General features: G+C 46.0%; 1 protein-coding gene and 1 pseudogene across 1 annotated transcript in view; one reads left to right on the forward strand and one right to left on the reverse strand.

Annotated features, from left to right (window-relative positions):
- Positions 1–12,284, reverse strand: part of NPHP3 (nephrocystin 3) — a 42,003-nt gene extending 29,719 nt beyond the window's left edge. The window contains exons 1-10 of the mRNA XM_066627590.1: positions 10,873–12,284; positions 10,377–10,502; positions 9,993–10,143; positions 8,857–9,009; positions 8,421–8,554; positions 7,258–7,418; positions 5,828–5,975; positions 5,103–5,177; positions 3,811–3,990; positions 1,954–2,057 (exon numbers count right to left, since the gene is read on the reverse strand). Coding sequence (XP_066483687.1) covers positions 1,954–2,057; positions 3,811–3,990; positions 5,103–5,177; positions 5,828–5,975; positions 7,258–7,418; positions 8,421–8,554; positions 8,857–9,009; positions 9,993–10,143; positions 10,377–10,502; positions 10,873–11,226 — 1,586 coding nt within the window. The 5' untranslated portion in view covers positions 11,227–12,284. The remainder of the gene's footprint in view (positions 1–1,953; positions 2,058–3,810; positions 3,991–5,102; positions 5,178–5,827; positions 5,976–7,257; positions 7,419–8,420; positions 8,555–8,856; positions 9,010–9,992; positions 10,144–10,376; positions 10,503–10,872) is intronic.
- A 3,439-nt stretch (positions 12,285–15,723) lies between these two features.
- On the forward strand, positions 15,724–15,843 carry LOC136654948 (5S ribosomal RNA; annotated as a pseudogene).
- The last annotated feature ends 3,600 nt before the right edge of the window (positions 15,844–19,443 follow it).

Here is a 19,443-nt window from a genome sequence, read left to right on the forward strand (position 1 = left end):
AATGTTTTATAAATAAACTGAGTAGCCAACAGGCTGAACAGGATCTACCCAGGTGATTAATCCACTTTGTCCAAAGAGGATGCACGTCCATTATTCTGTCAATCAGAGACAGCCTCGGAAGCCAGGCAAGATGTGTTCTTGCTGTAATCCTGCCACCCCACTTCCTTTGGGAGGTCCTCTCTGACATCATACTGAGTCCAAAGCACAGCTTGACGACAATGGGGGTGGGCATCTAAACTGAGGAGAGAGTGGCTTGTTTCTATTGCACTGGTCCTCAAAAAGTACCAAGAATTGGTTTGCAAGTGTCTCCATAGCTCAGCGGAGCATCAGGATGCACCCTTTCTCTCAAATGTGCCCTGACCACTACACTGACTTCTAAAGCACTCAGAAGGTAGCAAGACTTTTTGTTGGGTTCTCCTGCTTCCAAAGTAAGTGGAAACAGAGAGAGAGTTCCTGCCCTTCTCTAGGCTTCAGAAAAGACTAAGGGCTATACATTGGCTATATAAGGGCCAAAGGCAGCTGAGAAAACACCACAGTCAGGGAATTAGAGGGCAGGTCTTCTCATAGATTGGGAACTGATTGAAGACCAAGAAACAGAGAATGGGTGTCAATGGGCAATTTTCACAATGGAGAGAGGTGCCCCAAGGATCTGTCCTGGGACCGGTGCTTTTAAACCTCTTCATAAATGACCTGGAGACAGGGTTGAGCAGAGAGGTGGCTAAGTTTGCAGACAACACCAAACTTTTCCGAATGGTGAAGACCAGAAGCAATTGTAAGGAGCTCCAGAAGGATCTCTCCAAACTGGCAGAATGGGCAGCAAAATGACAGATGCACTTCAATGTCAGTAAGTGTAAAGTCATGCACATTGGGGCAAAAAAATCAAAACTTCACATATAGGCTAATGGGTTCTGAGCTGTCTGTGACAGATCAGGAGAGAGATCTTGGGGTGGTGGTGGACAGGTCGATGAAAGTGTCAACCCAATGTGCGGCAGCAGTGAAGAAGGCCAATTTTATGCTTGGGATCATTAGAAAAGTTATTGAGAACAAAACGGCTAATATTGTAATGCCGTTGTACAAATCGATAGTAAGGCCTGGAGTATTGCGCCCAGTTCTGGTCGCCACATCTCAAAAAGGACATAGTGGAAATGGAAATGGTGCAAAAGAGAGTGACTAAGATGATTACTGGGCTGGGGCACCTTTCTTATGAGGAAAGGCTACGGCGTTTGAGCCTCTTCAGCCTAGAAAAGAGACGCCTGAGGAGGGACATGATTGAGACACACAAAATTATGCATGGGAAGGAAAAAGTGGATAGAGAGCTGCTCTTTACACTCTCACATAACACCAGAACCAGGGGGCATCCACTAAAATTGAGTGTTGGGAGAGTTAGGACAGACAAAAGAAAATATTACTTTACTCAGCGTGTGGTTGGTCTGTGGAACTCCTTGCCACTGGATGTGGTGCTGGCGTCCGGCCTGGACGCCTTTAAAAGGAGATTGGACAAGTTTCTGGAGGAAAAATCCATTACGGGTTACAAGCCATGATGCGTATGTGCAACCTCCTGATTTTAGAAATGGGCTATGTCAGAATGCCAGATGCAAGGGAGGGCACCAGGATGAGGTCTCTTGTGTGCTATCTGGTGTGCTCCCTGGGGCGTTTGGTGGGCCACTGTGAGATACAGGAAGCTGGACTAGATGGGCTTATGGCCTGATCCAGTGGGGCTGTTCTTATGTTCTTATACCCAACACTATGTCCTAGTTAATGTGGACACAATCCACCTCATTTTAGCAGAACTGCTGAGCCTTCACTAGGCCTGGTGGAATTGGTTCTGCTGTGAAAGTCTTTAAATGCTGCACTTTGTTTCTTTTCTGTCTATCTAAATGCTACTTACTGTTGTGTGATGTGTCAAGGAGGGGGGGCATGACTAACTTTATAGAAAACATTTGTTTAAAATACCATTTTGACAGAAGGAGAGATTTCCCGGAGCCTGGTCCTCCAGATACAAGAAGGGGAGGAATAGGTGCTGGGGCTGCCACAAGGTCATTGAGGCGTTCATAATACTGTGAACACACACAACATAAATCAGAGTTTATGAGAGTCAATTAAGAAATAAAGCAATTTATGCCTCAAGAATCCAAGCACATATTCACGTATCTAACATTACAACTGTGGAAAATATGAGGAGATATGACAGCTCCTTGGGCCTGCCAAAAATCAAGTTCCAATCATATTTACTCATCAACCCCACTATTCAATATAAGTTGACAAATTTAATTTATTCTGAAAACCTGGGTTGACTTATCCATGGATTTCACATAAGCGTCTCCAGCCAGGGCAAAGAGACAAGACAAGAAAGGAGTGCCAGAATAGCGATGCTGCCTTTTCCACAGTAACTGTACCTGCACCTAGTTTTCCCACCTGCCATGCCCACCCTCCACACCATTAATTTTTTCAAAGGAAGGCTAAAATTAATTATGCATGAATGACCATCAGTTTTTTCCCCCTGAGTTTTACACTCGACATATCCACGGGTCATAGTAAATTTCTTCATGTTCCCAGTGGCCCCTCCTACCTGTTCTCTTGGTCGCCACCATCTTGGATCACGAAAAATCTCACAAAATCCAAGATGGCGGTACCCTAATCTCACAATTTCATGAGATCCAAGGTTGCAGCACCCAGGGAAACCGGTAGGATGGGTGACTGGGAACATCCCGTGGCACCCCCTGTGAGTGTGCTGCAATATCTAAGGCGTCATGACGCATACTTGGGAACCCCTGATTTAGATGGAGCAATGGTCTGACTCCGTATAAGGCAGCTTCCTATGTCCCAGTGAAGGGTTATTGAATAAAGGTAGTCTAGAAACGACCATGATTTCATCAGCCGCGTTTTTAACAGCTGTACATTTCTTACCCTTAAATATTCTTTCAAACACGTTGGCACCCACATCCCTAAACATAAGCAAAACCCCCGATTTTACTCTGAGGCTGCAATCCTATACACACTTTCCTGGGAGCAAGCTCACTGAATACAATGGGACTTACTACTGAGTAGGCATGCGTAGGATTAGGCTCTAAAGCACACATAGCTAATATGCAGGCTGCCCCACTCATTTACCACTGACTTGATTTAGAAGCAAATTCCATTCATTTTAATGGAAAAGATTTGCATGCAAGTGTCTGCAAGATCTCAGTGTAAGATTGTAGGGTCATACAAGCACTTGTTTTAAAAACTATCTTCTACACAGAAATGAATAGGAATTTGTCAGGCTGACTGATTCCCCCATAACGTTTGTGCTGTAGCAATAAAACCTTAAGTAGCAGTAAATGTAATACAAGAAGGAGGTGCTAAGAGGCTGAATTTTGCACAGATACAGCCACAGTTATCCTTACAGTCTACCATTTGGACCAGCAGGGATGAGTTCAAGGGCTGGCAAATGTACTAGGTGCATTCAAAACCCTTGGACCGGGAATGTCCTGGCCTTGGGGGAAGTATTTTGCACTTCAAGAAGCAGAGACTAGTACTTCAGCAGGAAGGAAGTATACAATAAACTGGCAAGCCATCAGAGTAAAATTTCCTCCTCTCCAAAGAGAAAAAAGGACTTCTACAGAAACTTTTAACATAGGTGTTTTGGGCAGTTTTCCCAGAACCATGTGTGTCATCTGCTTAACACATATGGTCTCCTCCAGACTCAGTGCTGAAAACCCCCCTGGCTGTTTCTCAAATTCCACTCCATCTGCAGAGCCGCAGCCTTGCTGCAAGGGAAGAGGGAACAGACACAAGCACTGATTTGCCTAAGCAGAGCCAGGAACTCACTTTCTCAAATCCAAGCTCACAAGTTGAGCTGGAAGCTTGCTGGAAAGCCTCCACCTGTTCTTGCTCGTCATGTGCATCCCAGAGCACATCGCCAAACATTTCCTCTTCAGGAACAGAAGAATCACTGCTCTCCACTGTGTCCTTCCTTTCCACCTGTGTAATTTCACAACCCAGGATATCCTGTATAAAAATATAAGCAAGTGTTATGAAGTCGTACATTGGAATTTATCTTATACTGAGCCAGACTGCTGGTCCAGCCTGCTGAATATTGGCAACACAGACAAGTATCAGCTCTCCAGGGTGTCAAATTGGGGACTCTCCAAGCCCCATCTGGAGTTGCTAGGGATTGAACCAAGGACAATCCGCATGCAAAGCAGGCACTTTGGTCCAATTTCCTAAGAAGTGGCCCATTTCCAAAGAGAAAGGCACTAGTATTTAAGCCAACTTGAAATCACTGCTGCCCCTGCACCCTAGATGGAAAACAGTAAGCTGAAATGCTGAGGAAGAAAGCACCACTCTGCAAGTACCCAGAGGTACTATCCTTCATTACTAGGTCACATGTTTCAGTATTGCACTGACAACAAGTTCCATGCACTGACAACAATTTGCTAGGCTTGGTACCTGCTGACCTCCAACTCAAATAGGTCCTGGATCTAAACACAGTTGGGAGTACTATAGGATGTTACTAGGAAACAGGTAACTCATGGACATCAACTTAGAATGTGTATTTTATATTGTGAATAGCTGTCCATTCTTTATATAAGCAATGTGATGCACTAGAGATACCTCTTCACTTTTAATAAAGGTAACATTGAAATGAACCAAGTTGTGTTACGTTCCAAAATCCTATCCAACTTTCTAATGCCAGTGCAGCCGCAATGCAGACCTGAGGAAAGGGAACAAACATTCCCTTACCTAGAGGAGGCCTCTATGACTGCCCCCCTATTGCAGGATGAGGTGCATTCCCCTGTTCGCAAGGCTGCAACAGCACTGGAAAATTGGATAGTATTTGGCCCTTACTCTTTTATTATATGAATTTTCATGAAAATGACTGGGTTGGGCCCTCTTTAAATCACTAGAGAAAGAGAGAGAGTTCTATTGGTCATCACCTTACAACATTCTCCCACACCATAAAATACTATTTTGCCACCATTACAGGCTCCCAATGGCTGGGTTCATGGTTTCATGTTATGTCTAAATCAGGATCTTAACCAGAGGTATCCATACATAGAGAAACTAAGAAACTCAATTAGGGAAGTGCTATGTTTTAAAGACTTTTCATTTCAAAAAACCTGTTTTATGGTCTTTTCCACATAACTATAGACTGCATGTGCTCCTTCCTCTAGTCCTCCCATGTGGGTGATAATCTAGGGAGAGAGAGAAAGAGAGAGAGATTATGAAAAGAATTCTCCATGCAGTTGTTGACACTGAAAATTAGGTACTTTTACATGCCTGGCATAAGTATTGCATCCTATTCCTAAAAGATGTACATATTTTTTTTTAAAAATGGAAGTTCAATGCACTATTCTCCACACCAATAATAAACAAATCTTGAGATTCCATAACAAGGCAAGGCAAGCTATTTTTTCTCTCAAATTAACAAAAACAGCACAAGTCTTTGGTAGGATTTTGTGAGGATACTGCAGCATTTGCCCTTTGTAGACATTTAGTCGGACCCATAAAATGGCTCCACCCTTTCCCAGAATGACTGCAGAACACCACTCATGGTGTGTCATTCCTCTAACACCCTAAAGGCACCATTTATTTGTTTCCCTTTTATAATCTGAAAATGGTTTCTCCCATTCCTGTTATCCTCACAACAACCTTGTGAGGTAGGTTAGGATGAGAGACTATGACCCGACCAAGGTTACCCAGTAAGCTTCTTCCAGCAGCACCAATCCCCCCCCCCAAAAGACTGACACTTAGCGTTAACAGAACTTGTTCGAATACTGAGCTATAAAAGCAACAAGAAAACTAATTGCAATAAACATACCAACCTCAGGCACTCTCTAGTTACCTTTGCTTTGTTCACGTAATGAACTTGCTCAGTAAACTGCTGCACAGAATCCGAACTGACTTGGCCCTCTTCCAGTCGGTGGTAAATCAGATGGGGTTTTCCCTCAGGATTTCCCAAAAAGACTTCTTCACACTCCCCCAGCAAACAGCTAGATGGGAAATCAGCATTCCTGTGCTGTAACTAGTCTGCTGCAGCAAACAGTTCAATCAACATTCCCCCCCCCCCCATACATTTTCTATTAGAGCGCACATCAAATACGGCAAACTTTCCAATCACAAAATAAGCAATGTGTTAAAACAAAAACAAAACACAACTCAAAGACTGGAGTTAAAGAATTATCCAAAAACAAACCTTACCCTAATCTACAGTTAACTGCTATATGCATTAGGCTGCAATCTTAACCATACTTTTCTGAGAGTAAGCTCCACTGAACAAAATAGGACTTACTCCTGAGTAGACCTAGTTAGGATTGTGCCCTTAATTTTGAAACCACAGAAGCTGAACCCCAAGAGGCGCTTGTGCATGCTTGTAAGGCAGATGTCCCCAAACTATGGCTTAAGGGCCACATATGAACCACCAACATATTTTAAGTGATCTGCTTTGTGGCATATATGCAGCACCCCCCACTCCTACCTATCCTCCCACCACCTCACCTGTCTTTCTCTCCCTGCATGAAGATGGGGAGGTAGGAAAACAGCATGAGGAGAAGGGGTTAACCCCACCCCGATACACAGTCCCAATCTGGATTAGGATGAATTTTTTATTAGCACACTTTAGGAAACTGGGTAAGCAAATCAGGCCCAGCAGTGGCATCATCCAGCAGAAGGAAGTCAATGTGCAGCAGTGGGCAAAGGTGTTGGGAGAAGAGGAAGGAGTGGGTTCAGCTGAGTCTTGAAATTAAAACAAGAGGGGATTCACATCAAAATGACTGGATTTGCAAGAAGCCCAGTGGAACCAGAGAGATGGTCCAGGGATCCCCATTCATACTAACTACATGAAATAATGAGCATGGCTGAGATCCAAAAGGACGTGTGGCATCATGGGCTCCAGGTGTGAGTTCCAGTTATCTCTTGTGGCTCCTCCTGAAGACTGGGTCACCCTCCACAGCATCATTTGATGCAATATGACAGGCTGAGATTGGAAAGAAAAACTGGCTGCTTCCCCTTCCATCAGGGGTCCCCAAATATTCAACTGCTGTCTGTGAGGGCCATATCACTCAGTTTTGCTCTAGCAATGGGCAGGAGCATTCAGTCATAGAAAATGAACTACACATTTTGTACATAACTCTAAGAATGTACACAAAGGGAGAAAAATTTTTGCAGCTGGCTGAAGCCACATTCCGTATGTACACCCAAATGCTTCCTTGTAGCATTGTTCTCTTGTACCCCAGTAGTGGCCTCTTTCTGCTTCCCAGTTTCCCCAGGACTCACCTTGGTAAAGTTAAATGCAAGAACAAAATAGCCAAGGAGCACTTCTCAATTTCCCATTTTCTCACAGCTTCAAAAGTGCTTTCAGTCTCTACTGGAAAATGGACAACCTGGAAGAAGTACTCCATTGTCTCACAATATTTCTGAAGCTTTGGAGAGTATTTCTGAAAGTGAAGAATATAATCAGGTTTGTTATAGATTCCAGCCTCCAAGAATCAAGCTTAGCAAGCTAAACCATGGTTTCTAACTATGACCATTTAACCAACCAAAGCATGTACATTGAGGATTTTAAAACAGGATTAAGGAAATATACCATGTTTGGTGCTAACCATGGTTAAGCACTTTGTTTACAGTAAGCTACGGTCATTCTTCAAAGATCACTTTTAGCAGTTTAGTAATCCTTGCTAACTGGGCAAATCACCAGATAGTGCCATTCTGTATGATATGAAAAGTTGCACTATTTCTGAGCCAAGCCATGCATCTAGCTTTGTACGCTCTCTGCAGCAGCTCACCAAGGCCTCAAGTAGACATAACGGGTTGTAGCTTACTTTCCTTCCACTTGGGTAATGGGAACTGTGCATGTGGAAATTATAATGCAAGGTTCTCGCGCATCAGGATCCAAACGGAATCTTTCTTGGATTTGCATTTGCACAGCACATTGTACAAGCTGTCACTGTGAGCATGTTGTCACTGTCAGCACCTCAACTGTGCAATTACTTCCAAATGTGCTTGCATTGTACCACATGGAATAGCACGTACGTACTTACTTCCCCATGTGCTTCTTAGGATGCAACCCCTTATCTAGCCATGTCACTCAAGTTCCTTTTTAAAATAAAGATATAAGGATTGAGTTTGTTTGACTGGTGGCTCCCTTGACCAACTGGTCAACTCCCTTGACCAACGGCTCCCCATTAGGGCTACAATCTTATACATTATATAGGGCAGCAGTTTTTTTGCAAGGATTTCGCTGCTCCCCTGATTGCCACGGCTCACAGTCTGGGAACCGCTGAGCTTAGATGTCTAAGACACGGGTTCGACTTCTGAACTACAGTTATGGAACTCAGGATTCAGTTTCTCATGTGTGTAGCGGAGAATGTTCTAAATTCCGTTTAATGAGACAAGGCAGAAAAGTGTGTAAAAAAGAAAAGTGCATGCTATTTTCTTACCTGCAGGAAGATGTCCACTTCTGACTGAGTCTCCCCTGTACTAATGAGATATACTCTTACTGTATTACTCCACAAAGAGTGAGAAAACAATGGAGTGACCTGTAACAAACTGGCAACTGCTGCATCCCAATCGTCTGGAAGCAGAACAAGCAAAAACCCACATAAGCAACATTGCATTGCTTGGTTTTGAAACACACACACACCCTAGTATGTTGCAGCAACAACCGACACCTAATGGCTTTTAAGATACTAAATTCACTAGGTTGAGATCCTATGCACCACTGCATAGGGAGTGGAGCTCCCCACTCCCACTTCCCCACAGTGAAGTTGCCCACGCTTCCATCACAGAACTGCCTCACATAATGTCTAGTTTGACCATGAGTCTCAGCTCTTTTTCAACAATTCCTGCTTCAGACTGAACCATCCAAGTGCTTACCTCTGTTAACATTTGCAAATGGCCCTTCCACATCTATGGAGCTGTGTGCAAACTCGGGACCTCTGAAAGACTGCTGAAGTTGCATCATGCTGCCCATGGATAGCTCACTCCCCAAAGCTCCACCTGTCCAATACTCAGTCTGAGCTCCGGTAGCTTACAATACAACAAGCGGATACCAATTTACAACAAATTAAGAAGCAGAATGGCCACAATCCATAGAAATACTTCCCCCCCATGAGTCTGCATACCTTCAATGGGATTTTTTTCATCTCAGTCCTAAACACATTGGTCCCAATGCAGCTAAGGGTGCAATCCTACAAGGCACTTGGGCTGAACTCAAGTCCCTTGCGCCAGCCTGGGAGCATTGCAAAAGTGCTGTAAAGCACATTTGCGCCACTCATTGGGGAGCTAGGCTGGTGCACGTGCCGACAAGGAACTCATGGAAAGGGTGAGTTGCATTGGCTGAGATTGGCTGACATGGGGTCTGGGGGGGCATGAGGAGGGTGGGGAGGAGGCGGGAGGGAGCGTTTTGGGGTGGGGAAGGGCAGGCAGGTGGGGTGCGATAGGCAGGGCCAGGATACAGCAGTTATGCTGGATCCTGACCCCATTCCAGGGAGGCCCAGGACAGTCCTGGGCTGCTCGAATTTGCATCACCTCGCCAGGTGACACAGATCCATGTAGACCCATTAGGGCCACTGCAGCATGACACGGGGTAAGGAGAAATGTTTGCCGCTGTGCCGCTTTTGCCCCAAACTTGTGCTGGATGCAGCACAAGCCCACCTGTTTCCAGCATAAGTTGGGTTGCACTCTACGTTAGTCATGACTGAATCTCAAACGACTTGCGATGTTAAACATGGCATTATAGTTCTATCAATTGTTTTTTTTCTTTAAATAGCAGCAGTGGGTGGTCCTGATCAGGATCGGGGGCCACATCATGGAGGAAGAAAGGAACAAGCCAGAGTTCTCCTCTCCCTGACATGCTGGTTTTCTAACATCATTCTTCAGCATTTAAAAGTTACATTATGATATGCCTAACAGTTACAAAGAAGAGCCATAGGCCTTGGGTTTCTTCTGTACCATGCATATTTATAAAACACTTTTGCATGACTGGCAAAAGCAGCAAGTAGAATTCCTACCAGAAACCTCTGTGCAGCTATCATCTGAGTCTGATTCTTCAGGATCAAATACTTGGATGCCTTGGGCTTGCAGCCTTTGCAGTTTTGCCTCCAGTTCTCGTTTGGCCCTCAGTAAATCCTGAATTTCATTTTCCTTGGTTTCTCTAAAAATCTGTTGAGAAAGGATTCTACACATGAACACAACCACCAGGCAAAATCTCCGCTTGCAAACATGTGTCACTAACATTATATCTGCATCCCTTTAATGCTGGCATAGAATGAACACACACGCTGAATTTACAGAGAAGATTCACCATTTCCACTCAAGCGTTCCATACCAGAATCCCAAAACCCCACTTCTGCGATGAGTGACCAAAGGCAGTAAGAAAATACAGAGACATTTACCTTAAATTGCCTCTTGACTTTGTCCCGGTCTTGTTCAAACGTAGCAGCTCTCTCCATGGCTTGGTATTTGGCCTCTAAAGCACTTTCTTTCTCTCTGAGTATTTTCTGATATGTTTTCTGAAGTGCCTGAAAAAGATCAGTTATATTTTTCCCCCAGGAAAAAGGTACAGTCTTCAAGTGTTTGACTGCTAACCTTTTAAGTGTTAGAATAGAATTACACTGCCAGCTCCATCATTAACTCAAAACTCTTAGGTTTCTTTCCAAGGCAGAGAGAACAGCAAAAATGTTTCTGTCAATGGACCACCTACAATTTTGATAAGGAGAAGAGAATGTGACTTAGGCAAGATGGGAAAGTGCCCCTCTGCACCTGTAACACAGCCTATAAGTCTCAGAAGGGACCAGACAGATGCAACATTCCATAGTGAATACTGTATTCACGTGCAACCCCCTTCCCAAGCATGCCTGCTGTCTCAGGGTATCACCACCCTTCCATTACCTGCAGCTCAGCCCGCAGGCGCTTGTTCTCCTTGTCCAACTTGGCCTCTTTCTTCATCATGGAGGCCACCTCATTGTTCTTGCTGATGCGGAAGATCTCGTAGTCTTTCTTCAGACGCTCGTACTCTGCGACGCACTCCAGCTCCTGCACCGAGGCTGTGGATTTGAAGCTGGCCCCAATCAGGCCTCCAGGCCGTGACGTCCCCACGCGGCGAAAGGAACTGCGCAGAAGACGGGCTTTGGGTTTCACTTCCACAGGGATCTCGCAGGCTTCACCACCGGTTCCCTCATATGTGTCTTCAATCACCTCCCCAACAGCGCCTGCTGGGCTGACCAAGGATGAAGCAGTCCCCATAGCTGAAGAGATTTCACCTTCTTGCCTCAGGATGGAAATTATTACCTAATATGGGGACCACACCAGAATTCCAGGCACTTGCCGCTTCTAAGCAAACCTGCCAAGGGCTGTCACTGACGCTGAAGGCTCAGAACGAGCCACACAGAGGCCATGGAGGGCCTCCCATCCTCTCTCCTAGCCCAATGACCACAAAAGCTCATCTCGGCCTGCTTCAGCTAGCTCATTCTTTGCGGATTGCCAGAATTTTTATCCTGCTAACACATTTTAAGCTTTGCATCTTCAACTAATCCAGCAGGGCAATCTTTACATAGGTATATATTTCAATTAGTGCCCACACATGAAAAATTATAGTGTTCTCCTTCCCTCGCCACCTCGGTGACACTTCCAAAACCCAGTGTGTTCTGCTGCTTTTACACCACACCTACAAAGTCACAGCTTTAGAAGCCACATGACAAAGATGTGGTTTTGTCTACTGTCCCACCTTGGTTCTGAACTTAGAACTGTCCGCACTCTACATGCACTGAAAAAACAGGAGGGAGATGCCTTTTATTATCACTGCCCTGAAATACAAGGAGGCAAAAAGTCTCTACGCCTCAAGGCTGCATTTCTATGCGCACTGCTTTGCGTTGAACCGAATGGGCAAGACTGGGCTGTGAGGCTGCAATCCTATCCACGCTTTCCTGGGAGTAAGCCCCATTGACTATAATGGGGCTTACTTCTGAGTAGACAGGCACAGGCTTGGGCTGTGAGTGCTCTTGGCTGGAGGCTCCTCTTCCCTCAAGCAGAACGCCACTTGAGAGGGCTACCGGCCCATCTCTCCTTACATTCCCCACCCAGCCAAAGCCTGCCCCCCCTCCTCACGCAGAGACGACTGGAGAGGAGGCAGGCGGTCCTGCAGACTGCCAGGGGGAGGAGGAGAGGCAAGGCAGGAAGCCCCCACACACAGGCAAGAAGCGCGCGAGTTTCCTGGAGCCCGCCCAGAGGAGTCAGGCAAGCCTGAGGGCAGCGGGCAGCAGCCCTGCAGCGCCCTCCTCTTCGCAGTGACCTACTGCGCAGCCCCCCCGACGGCTGTGGAGAGCCGCAGCCCGGCTTGAGCGAGGCAGCAGCGCTGGGAGAAGGGAGGAAGGCAGAGGGCGGCGACGTGACGGCTTCCGTCCCTCCCTCCTTCCTTCCCTCCCTCGCCAGCCTGGCCGGGGAAGGAGGGCGCGCGTCCACCTGGCTTGCCCAGCCTCCCGCCCCGAGCTGGAAGGGCGCGTGCCCTGCAAGCGCTGGAGCAAAGGGTCCGCCTTTCCTGGATGGGGAAGTGGGCAGCACCGCAGAGGGAGGGAGCCCATATCAAAGACCTCCCTCTCTTGGCGTCACATAGCCGCCCCTGCATTAGTACGTAGATCAGGTGGGAAAGGCTCTAGTCCAGTGGTTGCCAAACTGTGGGTCTGGACCCACTCTGGGTCCGGACCCACTGGTGGGTCGCAACCTGATTTTTGGGTGGATCACCAAAAAGTGATGGAAAGATCAGATAGCTTAATTGTCTCAGGGCCCAATCCTGTCCAACTTTCCAGTGCTGCTGCAGTGCAGCCCTGAGACAAGGGCACAAACGTTCCCTCACCCTATAGAGGCCTCGTAAGTACCCTCCTACTAGATGCAGCGCACACCCCATTGGCACGACTACACCAGGGCTGGAAGGTTGCATAGGTTTCAGCTCTAGTCCTGAAGCTATACAAAAAAGATACTGGAGCTCAGCTCCTGCAGTTTGCAAGCATGTGTAAATCTAGGGAGAAATGTTTGAGGGTCTTTTTTTCTGGTTATTACTTATAAATAAATAAAATATTTCTTCCTAAGTCTTCCAAAGCCAGGTGGGTCCTGACAGTGGGTCCTGGTGCTAAAAAATTTAGGAAGCACTGCTCTGGTCCCATGTTTCTCAACCAGTGGTACTCGTGCCACCGGTGGCTCTTGAGGTAGTGTTTGGGTGTACACACATGGCTTTCAGACCCCACCACCTGGCAACCTGACTAGCAATGCAACCTGACAAGCAGCAGTAAGAGGCTCTGCAAAGTGGGCAGAGCTCCAGCATGCATTTTCTACACACTCAAAAAAGCCGTATCATCCACCCTGAACCTCTTATTGGTGTTTTGTCACTTTGCGCCTGGCCTCCCAATTCAGAAGTAACTGGTGATGACATCATTGCTAGTTACTTCCAGTGGAACTTCCAATAGGTGGACCATACTAAGTGGTATGGTGGGGGACAAATGTTGAGAAATGCCGCTCTAGTCCCAGATGCTCCGTATTGTGCTAGTTTTCTGCTTGCAGAGTGTTTAACAAGCAAAACAAAACTTTCTTGCAAAAAAAATAACATTTTACTAGAAAGAAGTGAATTGCCTGCAAAAAAAAAAGGATAGATCAATCAAGGCACAGTAGGAAAAGACACAAAATTAATATAGCAGTTGAGTGGGGCTTCACTTAGAACTCAATCACATAACATTAACAAAGGGTTTGGCATTATAATTAAATCTAAAAGCAGTTAAAATGCAGGCCTTTTCCAATGAAATGCAGTGCACCAATTCCCCCAGCTACCTGGAGGGCACTTCTGCTCGCATTCATGCCACGTTAACACCATCCCCATTCCTTCTCCTTCTGGATTACTCTCCAGACCCTGCAAAGCAATCAGGTTGGGAAGAGATTTTAGCAGCTGAGGGCTTGCTGAAATAAGTGACGTTCATATAGCCTTTCACAATTACACTTGCAAATTTCAACTGGCATGGATTTGTTAATGCATCACCCTTTGTATAATTTAGCAAAGCTTCCAGGTGTTTGTTATTTCTGTACAGCTGTTGAAACCCCTGCCTCGGGGTTTATGAAGACAGGGCATCTTGCCTTACAAAGGGTTTGAAATGATCCAGGGAAAAGGGAAATTCAGAATTCCTATCTCATATTCCTCAGATCATATTCCTGGGATACGCAGAGTATCTGTGTGACAGTATTAATCCGCACCATACGTGTGTGTGTGTGTGTGTGTGTGTGTGTGTGTGTGAGAGAGAGAGAGAGAGAGTCTCATTCATTATGGGGACCTGTGTGGCAATCATGTCATGTGACATAATGCTGACTCATCTCATGAATGAGCATGTGATGGTGGGACTTTGTTACCATGACTGTTCTGGGATACACATATTAAAACAGTCATGCGCACCCTGAAACAAACACGTTAAGCTCCTTTGATCATGCACTCTGTGTGTGTGTTGCTCCTTCTCTTGTCCAGCACTTCCTTTTGATTTTTCCTTCCAACAGATCCACCCAGACCTCTTTGAAATGCCATGAACTTGGGAGGGTTCAAAGGAGCAGAAACCTGTGGTTGGAGTGGGGGGCTTGTTCAAGAACTGCGAAACAATGGGGATTATTAGAAGCACTGGGCTTGGCCTGTGCTGCATGTACACACAGCATTAAAGCTCCATTGAACCAAACAGTGGTCTGACCCTGCAACCAAACAAAAGGCCATTTCCCCGATCCTTCCCCCAACATAAAAAGAAGGGGGCAGAAATAGAGAGGCGGGGGAGGGGCAGAGAAAGAGGCAGGGAAAGTCATGGACAAAGCTGCCCCATCACATCTTGCCTTAAGGACCTCCTCAAGACAAACAAGGGGGGGGGAGAAAAGTGAGCTACAAGCAAGTCCAGCATGGAAATTGCCTCTCTCTGCCTAGGTGCTGCCATCATGGGGTTCAGTAGGGCTTATCCTCAGGAAACTGTATAGTATAGGAAAGTAGTCCAGGCATGGAGAGCTTACAGTAGGCATCTTTTTTCCCCAGTTAGGGAGAGGCGCCTCTGCACATTAACACATTCAATGCCCCAATCCTATGCATGCCAACTCAGAAGTAAGTCCCATTGTGTTCCATGGGGCTTACTCTTACAAAAGTGTGTGCAAATGCTTGGAATTACATTTGGAACTGAGATATCTTTGTCTGCTTTTCTGGGTGTGGTGGGTGGCTGCTTGGGTGACTGCCCCCACTGCCTATTTTGGGTCATAATCTGATGCCCACTTGCTTGGAAGCCCCATTCTGCTGTAGCTTTTGTCTAGCAAAACATGTACTTTGCATTATTTAGCAAATTAAATGAAAGTAGATTTGCTGCTCTGGCTGTGCAAATAAAATTGCTGCTCTCTCTCTCTCTCTCATCCAAATGTTGAGTGTTACGAGATTATGAAAGCAACCAGGGCCCTGAATTAAGCAGATGTTGAGCTGACAAACCACGCCAATTCAGCAGCTGGCCACATTAGTATTTCACTAGAATGTTAGGATAAAGAGGTATGGAAATTAACAAGGAAATAACACACATCTGAAATCAGGCTTTCAAAGAGTGGACTTTCATGCTCTTTGTATGACCAAAATGCAGATCAATTATAGCCATTAGGTAAAAGAAGTGCTTTAAACAAAAGGCACTTACGTGGCATGAGGCTCTTCTTCTGTTTTCTCCTTTTGAATTTGGCAAACCTCTGTGCATAGTTAAGAATTCTTGCAGCAACTGTTACCCTGCATGTGCCTGATCTTGTCTGATCTCGGAAGCTAAGCAGGGTCAGGCCCGGTTAGTACTTGGAAGGGAGACCGCTTGGGAATACCGGGTGCTGTAGGCTTATACCATAGACTTTCGAGACTGAAAGTTGCCTACCAAATGAAATCAATGGCAGTTGAGCATGCGAACTCTGGGACTGCAGCTGTGGCTCAGCAGTAGACCCAAGGCTTGCATGTAGAAGATCCCTGCCACCTCCAGTCCAGATAGGGTTGGGAAAGACTTGCTTTCGATCAGTGTAGAACCCATGCTATAGACAATGCGATGTAGACAATGCAGAGTTGAATGGACCAAGGGTCTGACTCATGGCCCAATCCTACCTAACTCCCTGCTCAGTTGTGCAGCAGTGGTTCAGCCTCCGCTGTATCCCATGGGACAGTTTTGGCTGCTGAAGGTCTCCTTGGGGTAAGGGGTCATTTGCCTTCCTTGCCCCCAGGGTAAGGGCCAGTGGCCACTATGGGTCAATTCAGATCTGCGCCAGCTCTATAGCTGGCACAAGTCCAAAGTTGATCTGTGCATGTGGATCAGGTCCAGGAAAAGGGTTTGGTTTCAATGTGTGTCACTGCTGCCGAATCTGCGCCTCCCAGGCCCAATCTGCCCATTCCTGCCCCAACTCCATCCTGTTCCACCTTCACCCACTCTGTTCTACACCTGCGCTCTTCCTGTCCATTCCACACCCTTACCTGCTCCTTTGGGCCTTCTGAGGTCTACCAGCATGTGCAGTAAGTTTTCCCACTGTCATGCTGGCTGCTTGTGCTGGTGTCCCGGGCTTTACAGCTGCTTGTCGCTTGTTCTGCCAGCACAGCAGCCCTATAGGATCGGACTGTCAGTTGGCAGCCTCCTGTGTTTTTTCATAAATGCTCTGAAACTACAAGCCAAGCATATTTTCTTGGAAGTAAAGCCCAATGACTTTCAACATATTTTTATGTAACTGAGCTTATGACTGCAGTCTTGCAGTGTAATCCTCTGCATGTTCACTTCTGCCCAGTGACGCTTAGTCCTAGGAAAGTGCATATAAGATTGCAGCATAAGCTTAGTTTTTATGAGCTTTTTATGAGGTTTGCATAGTATTATGTATTGTTCAGCAAAGTCTGTTTGTAAGTGTAGCTTTGCCTTTCGCCATTTTACTTATGGATATTTTTAGAAAACTGAGAACTTATTGCAATGTGCAGCAATTTTTTTGGCTTTATTTATTGATAATGTCTCCAGATGCAGAACAGCTCAGCACTCTTCAGATGTTTTGTTTTTCCTTACACTTCATCTGAATATTTATATGCCTTATGAAGATTCCCCAAATACAAATTAAATTAATGAAACTTAAAACTCGGATAAACCAACTTGTGAGTGAATAGGGATGGAATATGATTTTGCCTTGCAGACTCATGGCCCAATCCTATGCCACACCAGCCCGCATGCTGGGGTGGAGGTTGCCTGGCCTACAGTGGGCCTCCTCAGACCTACACCAGCTATTTTGCTGGTGTAAGCCTGAGGAGACTCAGGGGGTAGCTTGGGGTGGGGCATGACAGCAGCACAACTTTTGCACTGGAAGTCCAGTGGTTACCATGGTGATTCACAAGAGCCACCACCATAAGCCTTGGGTAGGATTGGTCTGTCAGTTGGAATTATGGTTGACTGTCTCAATTGTCTCTCTCTCTTTGAAGGTTTCCTTCTTTGGTATGCTATCTCTAATGGCTGACGTGGGGGATGGCTCAATTAATCTTGTATATTCTGTATTTAAGTTTTGTTCAGAAATATGACATGTGCACTGCTACATTACTGCAATTCATCTTCCTTTTTGTTCCACCTTGGGTGCACTTCTTCTTAGGATACTTCATCCATCTGTCAAAGTGGGCTTTGTACTTACTGGAACACTCTGGTTCCTTTCTCCAATGCAATTAGGATGAGGGCCCAATCTTATGGGCCTCTAGCACCAGCACTGAGGTCTCGTGACAGCACTGAATGTTGCAAACATGCTGTAAAGCACATCTGCAACACCCAGAGAGCAGTGAGTGCTGGCCCAGCTCCCAATCAGCACTAAGCCCAGCGGAAGACAGACACCACCCGGAGCACAGTAAGAGCGAGGGCCTTGGGGGTGGGGGGGGAGGCATTCCAGGGTGAGGGCGGAGTGGGGGGAGGAACTAGAGCAGGAAGAGGTGGGACTTGTGGAGCCCTGCTCCGCTGTATCCTATCCTCCATGTCAAGCTGCAAAGCCCAACACGGAGGTTCTCAAGTCTGCGCTGGCAAAATAGCCAGTGCAGACTTGAGAAGCCCCACTGCAGAGCCTGGGCTTTCCCAGGGGAATAGGATGCAAGTCTCTGGATGGATGGATCCTCTGGCAGCTCCAGTGGTACCACTGGATGCAGCGGTAGCCATTTTGGCGCTGCTGCACCCAGCAGCCCCACTGGGGATAGGATCAGGTTGGGGATAGGATGAGGATCAGGTTATAGGGAACTGCTTTGTTCCCTATATTCTACAGCAACTGCTGTGTGACCAAAATATGACCCTTTCCAGCTGCCAAGAAAAAGAAATCATTTGTACCTAGGTAATATCGCCTTTTGGTGCCAGGTCTTAAATGCAGGATTCTGTCTTCATTGCTGGTTCCCCTGTTGCCTTCTCCAGCCTAAAGACTCTCTCTCTCTCTCTCTCTCTCTCTCTCTCTCTCTCTCTCTCTCTCTGAGCCAGAGGTTAATCAGCTCAGTATTTCTCTAGTAGGGCTTCAGGCAAAGTCCAATGGAACTGATTAAAAGCATTTAATGAATTTTTTTACTAGATGAATCCTTCTCCTGAAAAATAGACTCTCACCCTCACTCCAGCCTTTCGCTGGACCAACTCGGTGTATCAAGGGTGTGAGCTTCTGAAGTCACCCAATCTCCACTAAACCTTGGAGTCAGGAGCAAACATGAAAAGGAGCACACTGCTTATACATTTGGTTTCATGGCTCTGTGCTGCAATTTTATGCACCAAATCTTTCATTTTTTCCCCCCAAGCATCAGTCATATGCATTTATTTCAATCAATCAATATTTTAAAGCAACAAACAGGCTCAAGATGAGGCCTTCCTACTTTTCAGTGGCACTAACAAATATGCACGAGATGGCCTTTGTGAGCTGTATGATGCTCCTTTTAAAATGGACAAATTCGGAATTCAGACAGATTTTACTAGCAATGGGGCTCACACAGCTCTTGGCACAGAAATGGCACAGAAGTACGTTTTTTGATCAATGCAATCTAGAGGACACCAAAACATCTTGGTCTTGAAATTCAACAGTATATGCCACTAGAGGGCAGCAAGAGTTAGGTAGTAAATGGGGAGTGGCTCCGTCCAGGAATCCAGTAATTGAATGAATTGAAGTAAGGGTGTCCATCAGGAATGCACTGAATATTTGTCCGTTTCATTTGGGAGAAATGAAAGGAGCTTTTTGGAAAGCCAAAATATTCCTGATTCTCCTTCCACATACCTTACTGGCCACTTGATTAGATATTTGTTTTCTTGTTTGGGTGGGATCACATTTGCGAGAAGCAGGAAAAAAATGATGCCAAAGCAGCAGCCAATTGAGGATCACGTCATGAGGACATCATGACATGATGTAGCCAATCAGATTTGGTGATGTTACAGTATGACATCAACTGAGGGCAATACCTCCTATATGAGCATTGTGGTGATT

This window comes from Tiliqua scincoides, chromosome 5, assembly GCF_035046505.1.
Source record: "Tiliqua scincoides isolate rTilSci1 chromosome 5, rTilSci1.hap2, whole genome shotgun sequence".
In the NCBI taxonomy this organism is placed as follows: Eukaryota; Metazoa; Chordata; class Lepidosauria; order Squamata; family Scincidae; genus Tiliqua; species Tiliqua scincoides.